This window comes from Cornus florida, unplaced genomic scaffold (assembly GCF_030987335.1).
Source record: "Cornus florida cultivar Cherokee Brave unplaced genomic scaffold, ASM3098733v1 CherokeeBrave_3.0.0_Hap2_Chr09, whole genome shotgun sequence".
Classification (NCBI taxonomy): domain Eukaryota; kingdom Viridiplantae; phylum Streptophyta; class Magnoliopsida; order Cornales; family Cornaceae; genus Cornus; species Cornus florida.
The window spans coordinates 82,873,930-82,888,861 of record NW_026775579.1 but is presented as its reverse complement, the minus strand read 5'-3'; the positions used below and the strand labels follow the sequence as shown (position 1 = coordinate 82,888,861).

General features: G+C 34.0%; 1 protein-coding gene across 3 annotated transcripts; it reads left to right on the top strand.

Moving 5' to 3' along the window:
- The first annotated feature begins 3,539 nt into the window (after positions 1 to 3,539).
- On the top strand, positions 3,540 to 14,383 carry LOC132274686 (zinc finger BED domain-containing protein RICESLEEPER 1-like). 3 transcript variants are annotated; one of them, XM_059776015.1, is made up of 5 exons: positions 3,540 to 3,626; positions 3,816 to 4,103; positions 9,724 to 9,866; positions 12,234 to 12,343; positions 12,541 to 14,383. In XM_059776015.1, exons 4-5 carry the CDS (start codon positions 12,259 to 12,261, stop codon positions 14,094 to 14,096), a joined length of 1,641 nt encoding a protein of 546 aa, XP_059631998.1. In that variant the 5' UTR covers positions 3,540 to 3,626; positions 3,816 to 4,103; positions 9,724 to 9,866; positions 12,234 to 12,258; the 3' UTR covers positions 14,097 to 14,383. The 3 variants fall into 3 exon arrangements, with proteins under 3 accessions (XP_059631998.1, XP_059631997.1, XP_059631996.1); XM_059776013.1 differs by having other exon boundaries at positions 3,547 to 3,626; positions 3,843 to 4,103; positions 12,257 to 12,343; XM_059776014.1 differs by lacking the exon at positions 9,724 to 9,866 and having other exon boundaries at positions 12,257 to 12,343.
- Positions 14,384 to 14,932: the final 549 nt, after the last annotated feature.

Sequence of the window (14,932 nt, the reverse complement as noted above, 5' to 3'; positions counted from 1 at the left end):
TTATTTATTTTTTTCATTTTGGAAGAAAAGACGATAACGACCCCTACTCTCATAATCTCCACAATTAATTCTTCATAAAAATGATGTAATTGAAAATAATTTTACTTGGCGAATATTCAAGTGGGTTTTTAAAAATCACATAGTTTAAACTCAAATCACATAGTTTAAACTCTTAGACTATGACGCGCTTGGTGCTTTCTATTAGATTGTATTGAAAGGCCAAATTAGAGATTTGATTCTGGTAAGTTCTTATCATTATTTAATAATAATACCTATATATGGTATTGTATATGCAGCATATAAACACTTGTGCTATTAGATATACAGAAACTAACAAAATCGGATCGTTTGGTACCCTTATGGGGATTTAATTTTGAGTGTGAGGACCGGTTAGTGACATTGGTGGTACTGTTTTAACGTAAATGTGGTCTTACATGAAATTTTCAATGATAGACGTGTCATATCTATTTGTCCATTGGAATAACATGGTACGCCCACGTAGTTCCTAACACAACATGTTCCATATTTTATTATTATTATTTTTTTCAACTATTTGGAGTCTCTTCTCTTTCCATCTTATTTGGAACCTCTCCTCTTTTATTATTTTGTGAATAGGATAAGATAAGAATCCTTTGAAAAAATAGAAGAGGTCATGCATACTTAATAACCTTTGAATTGGATTCTCTCACTGACAATGATGTCATATTAATGATTAGTGGGTGTACAAGGCATTTCCTGTTCGGGAGAGGATATGAGTGTTTTGGGTAAAAATCAGAACTTAGTAATGAAAATTTATTTTGAAAAATTCAAAAATTTGCTTTAATTCCTCCTTTACACTACCAAAATACATAATATCACCAATTTGATGATATGAGTTTGGACAAAAAAAAAAAAAAATGATATGTCATAAACTGTTTTAAATTAATACCAACCGTTCCAAACATGATATAGGTTCAAATTTAAATACCAATATCAAAAGAATAATATCATAACACATTCCAAACAAACCCTTAAAATGCGAAAAATGAATGCAATCCTTTCTCTGGTACCTTGCCTACATTTCTGATCCGTAAACTAAGAAATTGGTAACTCTAAAGTTGGTCAAATTCTGTTTATGTGACCAAAAGTTGTGTAGTTTAGTTGTACTTGAGTACCCATAGAGACAATCGGATATGTAAATTTCTTACTAATAAAAAATTAATAATTTTCTCCATCAGTACACTGTTTCTTATAGGAGTACCTACATTTTACTATATTTATTTGAAATTTCACCATCAAGGTGGTAGCGGAATTTTATCCAATAAAATGACACCCATTTTAATTAGTAGATGACCCCTTAAAGTATGGAGAGGATTTTGACCCTATCTTAATTTTGGGACCAATACCACAATATTTTCTAGACCTAACCTTACACGAAGGATTGGAGACTTGACACATTGCTCATTGAAATGATATTTTCTCACTATTTTTTTTTTTTTTTTTTTCTAGACCTAACTTAAATTGTTCGTATTAAATAATTTACAATTAAGTATGTTTAATAACACAATTTAATTACCATACAATAATAAGTTTCGGCACTTGAAAAAGAGCCTACTCTTAATGAATAATAAATGAGTTTAAAGTTTTTATTGATCAAGTGGACCAATTTTATCCTTAAAAGAAATCTCATATTACAAATTCAGTCCTTAAAGAACTCAATATGCTACTGAAGATGGACATGAAAAAAGAGAAAAATAAAACAAAACTAAGAATTCTAAGAGCTATATTGGGTGAAAACTACCTCTGGCTCTTAGAAGAGCTCGTGGGATGGGACTAAAAGTGATACAAGGACAAATTGTTTGTTTGTTTCTTCTTGTGTTCATCTAATATTCTGCATTCAGAGTCCTTTACAACTTTTCATTCTGTTGGACTTTCACATTCTGTTTTTTTTTTTTTTGGTTAAAGCTTTCACATTCTGTTTGCTTCAGTTGCACAATCAAATTGATAGAACTTATTACATGGTCTCGAATCATTTGTGTCGAGCTATTGGATATGTAAGCAATTATGTTAAAAATATGAAAGTTTTTTTTAGTTTTTCGCTTACATGTCCAATGGTGATTGGCCCCGAACCATCTAAAAATTTCTCCCAAATTGAGATCGAGTGTGTAAAAAAAAAAAAAAAAAGTCTAAAATAATTATAGTATGAACATATTTGATATAATGGTTTGAATGAGTTCAACAAGTTTAAAGTTCAAATCAGAATAAGAAACCTTGTTATCTTGGTAAAGTAGTTGCAATTTTTATTCCGAAGTTAGGGGAAATAGGAGGCCTGTGGTGAAACAAGATTTGTTTTCTTTTTCCTTAATGCTCTGTTTGGATGAGAGGAGGGATAAACTATCTATTTTTGTGTTTGGGAGGAAGATGAGAGAGAAATAAATAATAACTAACATACCTATGGATTTTCCATTTTTAACCTTTCTAAAAATTTGGGATAGATATAGAATGTTGAAAATTTTAAATAATAAGGCATATTAGTAAAAAGAATATAAAAACCCTATTTCCCTTCCTTCAAACCAAAACAAAAAAAAACATATTCGTTTAGATCAAAACTTAACCTAAGTAATTGAGAATTACTCTTGAATCAAATGTGTTACCCTATCTATCATTTTTACTATTCATTCAATTCAACCAAATAAATAGTAAGAGACACACATTTCATTCCCTAGGGATATCTCATCCATCCTTTCCCCTATCCCTTTCATCTATTTTTTTCATCCCCCTAATCAAACAGTACATAAGAGTTTTCCACGCTCTGCTAGTTTGGTTTTTGTTATCATCTACCTCATATCATCAAAGGAAAAAGGCTGCTATTTTTTATTTATTTATTCATAATAATAATAATAACAATAATTATTATTATTTCTTTCTTTTCTTTTCACTGCCAACTTCTCTCCCTTATACTTCATCGTCTCAAATTAAATGTCTACATTTTTAATTTTAGCTGTCTCAAAATAAATATCTCATTTGAAAAATGTACTATTTTTTTTAACATTACTAATTAGTCTAATTTAACCTTTTTACATTGAATTTATAAAAAAAGTAAATCATCACATCCTGTGAGCCCCGCTATACACATATTTGATAATTCATTTATTATTAATATTATAAAAAATATTAAATTTCATCCTCTTAAAAAATTATATTCTCATAAAATTACGTTTAATCTGAGACAATGGAGAGTATTTTTATTTATTTTTTAGTTAAGGGTGTAGAGTATTTTTCTTTCCGGTTAGTAAATAGTAATAGTTAGACTTATAATTTGGCCAGAATAGTCTTAGAGAACATTTGAAGAGAAATTTGTGTTGTTATAAATTGAGTACATGTGAAAAATGGGCCTGACCCAATAGTGTGCCACTAGGGGAATTCACTGTCGATTGGTGTCTGTCACGTCGAGCCACGTGGACGGTTCCGATATTCACCTCAATATTTTCCCGCGCAAATAATAGGCTTCTTTCTTTGTATCCGCTCACTCTCTTCAAAACCCCCATTTCGAGCAACCAACGAAGCTAAAAACCTGAAACTCTAGAATCTCTCTCTCTCTCTCTCTGAAAGTTCTAACCCATTTTGAGTCTTCGACGGAAAACCAGGTTTTGATCTAACCCTTTTTGGTTGCTTAATCGTTTATATTATATTAATCGATTTGTATACAGGTCATATATATCTATATGCTCATTTATTTTATTTTTTCTGTTTTTATGATTTTGATGCGTATCAAATGTTTTTCCTAATATGAAGTCTTTTGGGTTTTGTTTTGTTTTTTTTTTTTTTTTTTTAAGATTTGGGTTGGTATTTTGTGGTTTCAGGGCTCGTTTTGATGCACGCCGGCCCTGGCCCAAGGCGACCAAGGCGGTCGCCTTGGGGCTCAAATTATAGAGGGCCTCAGAGGGAAAAAAAAAAAAAAAAAAAATTTAAGTTAGGAAAAGTCTTGGTCACATTGGGCCTCAATTTTGAGGCCAATAGGGGATGGAAAAAAACAAAAAAAAAAAAAAAAAAATTTAAAGTTGGGGCAAGTTTCAGACGACACAATCTGCTTCGGCAGCCTCCGCTATCGCCTCGGTGACAAGGTATGTTCATCCTCTCTCTCCTTTTGCATGAATCAATCTTTTATATATGTTTCTTTCTATGGTTCATCTCATCATTTGATTTGTTCTAACTTTGGTTCGTTTGATTCGGGCCTTTACCTGTGTTCCAATACTGAAAAGTAGCTTCCAAACTAGGGTTTTTTTGTGTGTGTCACTGTGTGTGATGGGTATCAAAAGCTGAATGAATATATTATGGTTCTCTTAGTATTTTAATAAATGTGTGCCTTTCTACATGTGTCTTTCATGGCGATCGAGTCCACAATCTATGGCAGGTAAGTTAATAATACTGTCAAAGCACTTGCCATCAGAATGTACAAACACGTGGAAATCAAGAGCAGGCTTTGACAAAACAAAAGTTAATGGTTTTTTCTATTAATTTGCACAGGTCTTCTGTAGCAATGACAACCAATCACTGCTACTAAAGTTGATCCCTCATCCTGAAATCAAGAAAGGGGTAATTGGCTCCAAAAAAAAACAAACACAAAGTGTAGAGTAGTTAATCCAAAGAGTGAAAGACAAAACTATATATGATAGTGGATGCCACATATAACCTAAAAGTCCCACTACTTCCTCAGTACTACAAGTTCAGCCTCCTATAACATATATAGTCACCTCATATCCACATATTTTGGTCATCTGTAATCATCAAATTTTAGTAGCTATATAAACAATGAATGTAAAAGAAGCTGCAGTTTTCTGTTCTCTAGTAAACTGTTCTCTTCATTTTTTATTTTGTGCCTGTGAAAATTTCGCACTCTTTAATTGATAGATTTATTGTTATTAGTTAGCTGTCTTGTGCACACTTCACATGCGCACAATTATTTATTGGTGATGATAGATGTATAGTTATTAATTAATCGTCTTATGCAAACTGCACAGGCGCACAATTATTTATTGGTGGTGATAAAAATTTATAGTTATACTGCACGTGCCTCAATTATTTATTGGTGGTGATAGATTTATAGTTATTAGTTAGTTGTCTTATGCTACAGGCGCACAATTATTTGTTGGTGGTGATAAATTTATAGTTATTAGTTAGTTGTCTTATGCACAATGCACAGGCACACAATTATATTAGCTATAGAATTTGAAAATTCGCACACTTATATATTTTTTTTTACGCGTGTGAAACTCAACTGCCTCACATTTGAAAGTTTGCCTAGGGCCTCTCAAAATATTTGCAATCTCAGGGCCGGCCCTGTCATCATGCACTAAAACATTTTTTCTACTTCTCAAAGTAAGAAAAGCAGAAACATCAGAGAAAATGTCTTCAGAAACGAAATTAAAATAATAGAAAATGAATAACAGAAAAAGGGGAAATTAATGGCATGTGTTTGGTTCAGTTTTCAGCAGTGCGTTTTCTGAAACATTTTCTTCAATTTCGTGAAAATCGACGTTAGCTTTTCTAGAGAATAAATTTGAAAATTGGAAAAAAAGAGAATTATTCTCTTGATGTTCTTGACAACTAAAGTGGACCAAGTTTATACTTTCTCACTCTTTGACATAGTGGTAAGGAAGCAGCAAAGCCATCACACTGCTGATATTGCAATGAGTGTCAAATGGATTTGATTGTTTAATCTATAAAGACGGTAATGTTTGTGAGCACTTGTTTTTATGAAAAAATGCATGGGGAGCTCTTCAATTTTTTGTTCGCTTGGAAATCTGAAAGGAAGATAAAGAGAGAATTAAACAGTCTAAAAAGAACTTTTGTGGATGAATAAGCCTCATTTTTTATGTGATTGTGGGGGATGAAATTTAGCTTAGTGAGATAATTCAGTAATCAATAGACCATTTGGAACTATGATTAGGAAATCAAAGAGGTCCCCACCTCTAGCCCATAGATGCATCTATTATGTATGCGAGGCATATATGGCTAGACATTATAGCGAGGTTTTTATCATTTGAAAGTGTTTGAGAGGGTTCCTACAAACCCAGAAATGGCATGGTGCTTAGGAGATAGAGGTGGACTCAATGTGTTCAGCGCAAATTCTTTTGCAGGGAACATTTGCATAAAATATGCTGCTAATTTGTAGCAAAGCCAAGGACAGTTGCATAGTTTATTAAAATAAATTGTGTGCCAGTTAAGAAGACTAACACAATCCACATTGAGGGTAAACACCAAGGGAAGAGGAGGACCAAAGTTAACGTGGGTAGAATTAGTAGGGAAGGATATGATAGCATGTGGTTTGATCGAGGATATGACCTTAAATAGAGCAGAATGAAAACATAGGATTCATGTAGCTAATACTAAGTAGTTGGGAAAATGCTTGTTGTTGTTGACATAGTTTATTAAAATAAATTATACAATTTTCTAAAATTACCACCTTAACCAGGAGTTGTCCACTATTAGGATTCAGTCGACCAGTTCAGATAGCTTCAGTAGTAATGTTGCTAAGAAAATGCTCGATAGACTTGAGAAGTATATTAATGATATGTTTTTGGTATTGGCAATTGCTTCAGTTATGGATCCTCGCTTTAAGTTGAAATATATAGAATATTATTCCTCGAATTTTACCGAAAGTGATGGAAACTCAAAAGTTACACTTGTTTTGGAGGCCATTCGCAGCCTTTATGATGATTATTTGAAACAAGATGTTGAAAGTTTGATTGATTCAACTTCTTCTAACTCGGAATCAGAGTTTCCAGGGAGTGTGGATGGAGCATGTGGTGATCCTACTTGGTTGCAGGATTACACTCAGTTCGTTGAATCTAATAATCTGCTGCCTAAGTCAGAGCTGGATTGTTATTTGGAAGAACCCGTCTTGCCTTGGAGCCAGGATTTTAATGCGTTGAAGTGGTGGAAAGCTAAAAACCCCAAGTATCCCATTCTGTCCAAGATGGCTCATGAGATTTTGGCAATTCCGGTATCTGTAGCCACTTCATATGAAGCTTATTATACAGAAAACAGAAAAGCTGATCTTCCAGTTATTGCCAAAGAGCCAGTCTTGAGGAACGCTTTGGTGTGCACTCAGAACTGGTTGCAGGGGCGCTCTCCTCACTTACTACCCTTTTAGCCTTTCCTTGCTCATTTTCTAGCATGAATGCTTTTACAATTCAGAGTTTATATAGAGGCAACTTTAGTGACTTCATTTTTATTCCTTCACCCCCTTTCTCTTTCTGGACTTTCTTGATGTTTTTAACAGGTGCTTCTTGTTGGGTTCGCGCTGCCATCAAAATATCAAATGGAATCAATTTGGCCAGTCAGCAGTTGTATGCAAATCAATTTAGTTTTTGGACTTGATAGGATGATGTTTTGGTTTTTAGACTACGTCAGTTTGTAAGTTACTGGTGATGTTGCTTTGGTAATGTACTTGGGTATCAAGGGCAGTCTTTTGTTGGCCTTTGTGGGTGAAAGGTTCAGGTCTCTTGTTCCTTCAGTTTTTGTGGTTTGTGCTGTAGTTAGTGGCTGGCTTGTTAGTGTTTTGCTGTTTTAGGGTGGTTTGTGTTGTTAGGTTGGCTTTGATCTTCCTTGTATCTAGGTGACTCTTGGTAATCTGGTTCTGGGTATGTTGGATCTATGTGTGTCTTTGTTCAGCTTTGTATTGCCAGGAAAATAAAAAAAAAAAAAAAAAATAAAAAAATGGTCAGACCCCTTTTCTGTCTGGTTACTGTACTGAAGTTTTGCCTCTCTCTTCAAAGGGCCTTTCGGTTTCTTCCCCTTCTTTGTACAGATATTTCATCAGTTGATACAATGGCTATACATTTTTTTTATTTATTTTTGGTTGAAAAAAATGAAGAATGATACCGATCACAAATTACTAGAAAAGATTGATAGTTCAAGGTTAGGACATCTCATCGAGTAGTGTCATCTAAGGTATAAGAAATAATCTTTCTAAAAAAATAATAACTATTATACAATTTCAGTCACTAGAATTAATTGACAGATGAGTGAAAGAAAGAAATGTGAAAGCCCATATATTTTAATTCTTGGACATAGTTTCCCTCTAATATTTTATCTCCATGTCTAAATCTAATAGAAAATATTTTATTTACGGAGTAGTTTTTAATAAATATAATTGATGTGTTAGTGGGCTTGCTTATGGACCAAGATTCATAATTAGAATAAGGCTAAAAAAATTTAGATTTTTGTGTGATTCAAATAAATATGGACAATACTTGTCTACTCAGGTGAGTAGGAATCTCATACTTACCACCTATGTAGCATGACAATAAAGTGACAAGTGTCCCTTCAATATAAAATAAAAAATAAAAATTTTAAAAAGTTATTTGGGTTAAGCCCAATAAAATTTGAATCAAATCCTAATTTGATTATTTCTCTATCATAAAATTCGAATCAAACCCAAAAAAATAATTGATGATAGTGATACTTAAGAGTTCAATTGTAAACCTAGTCACTCCGTGCTAGAGTATTTGCATTAAAATAGATTTATTAACATTATTCAAATAAATAAATAAAGTATTTAGTCATGATTTGATAAAAAAATAAATTTTTTTTTTTCTTAAGAATTCTTTTTGATTGATTAATTATAAGACAATCATATCATAAAATTCGAATCAAACCCAAAAAAATAATTGATGATAGTGATACTTAAGAGTTCAATTGTAAACCTAGTCACTCCGTGCTAGAGTATTTGCATTAAAATAGATTTATTAACATTATTCAAATAAATAAAAAAAGTATTTAGTCATGATTTGATAAAAAACATAATTTTTTTTTTTTTCTTAAGAATTCTTTTTGATTGATTAATTATAAGACAATCATATATTCATATTTATTTTCACATATAGGACAAGACACCGTTAACAAGTGCAATCATCTACCTTCACACAAACTTTTTTTTTTTTTTTTTAATTTATTTCCTTGTCAACAAGTAGGCAAAGGGCTAAACAACATAAATCACGCTTCAAAAGAACAAAATCAATATATATATATATATATTAGTTTAAACATGAAATCTTATCACCCACAATTGAAAATCCTAATCCAATTCTTTTCATGGATTTGATTTGAGCAAGATACATGTAGTTGTGATTCCTTAAGGCTTAGAAATTAAGGTAATATAGTAGCATGGGAAAGAGATAATTAGATATGTGTTTGATTTGGATCCTATTAGATTTAACCTAAATAACTTCTTAAATCATTTATTAATTAATTTTTTTTTTTATATTGTAGGGACACTTGTTACTTTGTTTTATGCCACATCAATGGTAAGCATGAACTTCTTACTCAACGATGAGTAGACAAATATTGTCTAATAAATATTGTTCAATGGACATTATTTAGATATCCAGTGGCTGATTTAGCAGAGGGCTTAGTTTTCGAGCAAATGTGCTTGTATTTAAGGCCTCCTCATTTAATTTGCCAAAAAAATAAAACAATAAAAAAATAATCCCCATGAGAGATACAATCAAATGAGGTTTTTAACCTCTCACTGATAAAAAAAATAAAAATAAAAACCGTTGGTGTAGCTTGTTGCCAAGTGGATGACTTCAATCTTGTCATTTCATCTTCATGTGCAACAAAGCGCTAGGGGGAAATATCCACCGTCGATTGAGTAGGCCCGATTCCAACCATATGTTATGTAGAGCTACGTGGACGGTTCCGATCTTCACCTCAATATTTTTCCCGCGCAAATAACAGGACCCTTTTCTGTCATTTCATCTTCCTGTGCAACTCGACTCACTGTCTTCAAAACCCATTTCGGGCAACCACCGAAGCAAAGATCCGGAAAAACCCTAGAATCTCTCATTCTCTATCTGTGAACCATTTCGACGGTTAACCAGGTTTAGATCTAACTCTTTTGGTTGCTTAATTGTTTATATTATATGAATCGATTTATATATATATATATATATATATATATATGTATGCTCATTTATTTTATTTTTCCTGTTTATGTGATTTTGATGCGTATCAAATGTTTTTCCTTCATCAGAAGTCTTTTCGGGTTCTATTTTTACTCTTTAGGGTTAGGATTATGTGGTTTCAACGAATGCTGATGTTGTTTCAGGGCTCTCTTGATGCACTAAAACATTGTTTCTACTTCTCAAAGTAAGAAAAGCAGAAACACAAGAGAAAATGTCTGCAGAAACGAAATTAAAATAATAGAAATTGAAGAACGAACAGAAAATGGCAAAAAAGGGGAAATGAATGGCGTGTGTTTGGTTCAGCACCGCGTTATCGTTAGAATACGTGAGCTTTTCTAGATAATAAATTTGAAAATTGAAAAAAGAGAATTATTCTCTTGCTGCTCCTGACAACTAAAGTGGACCAAGTTTATACTTTCGGATTCTTGACATGGTGATTTCTCAGTTCCATTATGTTTCCTGGATATGATAAGGAAGCAGCAAAGCCATCACACTGCTGACATTGCAACGAGTGTCAATGGATTTGAAAGCTTATGATGTCCGTGAGCACCTTTTTTTTTCAATTATTTATTTATGAAAAACATCATGGGGAGCTCTTGATTTTTTTTATTAGCTTGGAAATCTGCAAGGTAGATAAAGAGAGAATTAAACAAGTCTTAAAAGAACTTTTGTGGATGAATAATCCTCATTTTTTATGTGATTGTGGAGAATGAAATTTAGATTACTGAGATAATTCAGTAATCTTTAGAGTACCGTTTGGAACTAGGATTAGGAAATCAAAGAGATTCCCACCTCTAGCCCACAGAGGCATTTATTATATGTGTGGGGCATATATGGCTAGCCATTATATTGAGGTTTTTATCATATGAAAGCGGTTGAGAGGGTTCCCACAAACCCCAGAAATGGAACGGTGCTTAGGAGATAGAGATCGAGTTAATGTGTTCAGTGCAGATTTCTTTTGCAGGGCACATTTGCATAAAACAGGCATGTAATTTGTAGCAAAGCCTAGGACTGTTACATAGTTTATTAAAATAAATGTGTGCACGTTAGAAAGAGTGACATAGTCCACATTGAGGGTAATACTAGGGGAAGAAAAAGACCAAAGTTAACATGGGTAGAATTAGTAAGGAAGGATGTCATAGCACGTGTGTTGACCGAGGATATGGTCTTAAATGTCAAACGAGGAAGACTAGTTGTAATAGAAGGTAAGAGACAAAGAGGGCGACCAAAGATAAAATTGGATGAGGTTATTAAATTGATTTTAAAAAGCTAAATATAGTAGGTGAAATGACATGTAATAGAGAGGATTGGAAAAAGAGAATTCATGTAGACATTCCATTCATACGGGATTGAGGCAAAGATGATGATGATGATATGGTCTTATATAAAGCAGAATGGAAATATACGATTCATGTAGTCGATCCTATGTAATTGGGAAAAAACATTTGTTGTTGTTATTGTTGATATACTTTATTAAAATAACCACCACCACCACCAAATCACTCAAATCGTGCCTACTCAGAAAGAAATTTTAAAATTGGACTAAAATGTAGTCACGATAATACGTTGTATCAATGACATTCCATAGGGCCAAAGTGGTCAAGTTTGGACAAGTTTTGCAGAGATGAATTATAGAAGAGGGGTTTCATGAAAAGAAAACTTTGGCCCTATGGAATGTCATTGATGCAACCTATTATCATGACTACATTTTAGTCCAAATTTTTTAAAAAGAATTCCGAGTAGCTGATTTGAGTGAATTTGGGCATGTGGCACTGGCTGCAATAGTAAGATCCTCACATTTGTGCATGTAACAGAAATTCTGCTTCTGTGTGACCCATTTTGAGGCAACAAGGGACCTCACAGTTCATGTGCCCCACTGCTGCATTCAATCTGAACTGTTCATTAGACCTATAACTTCAATTGGACCTTACTGATATTGGTCAAATCCAATCCAAATACCTGTGTCACAGATGGGCATGCCTACATCCCTGATCTCCACATATCCATCCTACTCAGCCATGTGTATGGCTTTGATCCAGTCCCATAATTTTCCAGTGCAAAACAAATATAAAGATGGACACTACTTTCTTTAACTTTGCATTTGTAACAAATGAGTTCTAGATTCTATTCTTTGTCTGACAAAAAACCTTCCAAACCATTTCGCCTAGTTGTTCTAACCATTATAGATCATTTATGTTCGTTGTATTGATTCTTATTACTTTTATGTTGGTGTCTATCAATGCTTTTAAGATTCCCCCCCCCCCCCCCCCCCCCTCTCATTAGGTTAAAAATTGTATATTTGCTAGATATGAAGCGAGACCATGACGCCGATGATGCTGATGATACAAAAAGGAGTGACTGTGATTGTGTAAACATTGCTGGTGATGATAGTGGTAATGTCTTCTTATAAACTAGTTTCATTGGAAATATCTAGATAATTTTGATGATCCCTTTTCAATGTACATTTCTTTTGAGAGCGAAAATCAATGTGATTTCCTCTGATTAGCAAGCAGGTTAAGTGGCTCAAAATTGCCAATCAACAGTTTGCTTTTGCCTTTTGAGAACTTTCTTCACATATTTGTTTCTATAGGTATGCACTGTGACTGTGAAATTGATCAAGCTGACGATGACGCAAGGAGTGATGGCTTTACTGATTGTAAATGGGAATCTGATGATTGCTATGATGGGAAAGTGCTTCTTAAGGAACTGAATAAGATTTATCCACAACTTCAGTTGGATTATGACTCTGTCAAAGGTGATTGCTTGAAAATTTATGAGGAAGAGAAAGCGAAGGTTAAACATTTTTTAAGACATATGGTTGGACAGATCAGCCTTTCGGCTGACATTTTGTTTCATGAAACCACAAAGGGTGAGTGCTGCTTCTTTATGAGCCTAGCAGCAAATTTCATAGATGATGGTTGGAACTTGAAAAAGTGGGTTCTCAGTTTCCGGCGTATTTTTGATGGGGACTGTGGTTGTCTCGATACAGCCATTTTGAAGTCTCTTAAAGATTGGGAGCTGGAGGACAAGATTTCCAGTCTCACATTGTTAGACAGCAATGCTTATGATGAAGTTATTGAGGTAGTTAAAGCTAAAGTTCAGGAAAAGAAGAGGCTCCAACTTAGTGGTCAGCTATTTCGTGTGAACTGTTGTGCTGAGATGTTAAGCCTAATGGTGCAAGATGCATTTAAGGACATATCTAAGATTATTGATAAGGTTCAGGAACTATGCTGGACAAAGTCGAGTCCTTTATGGTATCTCACAGCCTCCAAGCTAAGAAATGCTTTAGAACTAGACTCAATGGGGGAATTTTCACGTGTATGCATGGACGATTTACCATCTACGGATGAATGGAGGAAAGTTGAAAGTGTTTGTAAATTGGTTGAAAGCACACATAATGTAGCAAAGATGATGTTTGAAACAAAGGATCCAACTGCTAACATATATCTCCATAATCTTCAAGAGCTTCGGACAATCTTGACTCAAGATTCGATCAGTTCAGATAGCTTCAGTAGTAAAGTTGCTAAGAAAATGCTTGATAGACTTGATGAGTATATTAATGATATGTTTTTGGTATTGGCAATTGCTTCAGTTATGGATCCTTGCTTTAAGTTGCAATATATAGAATGTTATTCCTCAAACTTTGCCGAAAGTGATGGAAACTCAAAAGTTACACTTGTTTTGGAGGCCATTCGCAACCTATATGATGATTATGTGAAACAAGATGTTGAAAGTTTGAGTGATTCAACATCTTCCAGCTCGAAATCAGAGTTTCCAGGGAGTGTGGATGGAGCATCTGGTGGTCCTACTTGGTTGAAGGATCACAGTCAGTTTGTTGAATCTATTAATCAGCCGCCTAAGTCACAGCTGGATTGTTATTTGGAAGAACCCGTTGTGCCTTTGAGCCAGGATTTCAATGCATTGAAGTGGTGGAAAGCTAAAAATCCCAAGTATCCCATTCTGTCCAAGATGGCTCGTGAGATTTTGGCAATTCCAGTATCTATAGCCACTTCATATGATGCTTATTATACAGAATACAGAGAAGCTGATCTCCCAGTTTTTGGCACAGAGCCGGACTTGAGGAACGCCGTGGTGTGCACTCGGAACTGGTTGCGTGGGCGCTCTCCTCACTTATCACCCATTTAGCCTTTCTTTGCTCATTTTCTGGCATGGATGCTTTTGCAATTCAGTGTTTATAGAACCAACTCTAATGACTTCAGTTATCTTCCTCCACCCTCTGTCTTTTTGGACTGACTTGATATTTGTAATAGGTGCTTCTTCTTGGGTTCGTGCTGCCATCAATGGGAATCAATTTGGCCAAGCAACAGTAACAATCAGCTTTTGTATGCTTCAGTTTTTGGACTTGATAGGATGCTATTTGGGTTTTTAGACTACATCAGTTTATATGTTATTGGTGATGTTGCTTTGTATAATCTTTGTTTAAATGATGTTTCAGGTTGTGCACATGAAAAGATGTTTTTCCTTTTCTTTTTCTTTATTTTTTTGTGTGAAAAATAACAGAAAACAGAATTATACAGTTCACACCTTACAAGAAAAGATGGACAGTTCAAGGTTAGGACATCTCATCGCGGTGTCATCTAAGGGCTAAGAAATAATCTTCCTAGAAAAATGATATTTTTATACAATTTCTTACACAAGGATTAATAGACAGACGAGAGAAAAATAGAAAGAGATCGCATCATGTGAAAGCCTATATCGTATAGGCCAGCGATTTTTCCTCACGTGAAATGGAGGGATTGTATGCTCCGGATGGTGAATTATGGGGAGTGCTCTAATAAGTCGGACACCACCATTGTCTACTGAAGAAACGGAACAGTCCGCAGTAGTATGCAAAATCAATTCAAGCCATAAGTGTTTGACTGATTCAGTTTTTTGGACTTGATAGGTTGATATTTTGGTGTTTAGTCTACTTCAGTTTGTATTATTGTATATGTTACTGGTGATATTGCTTTGTATAATGT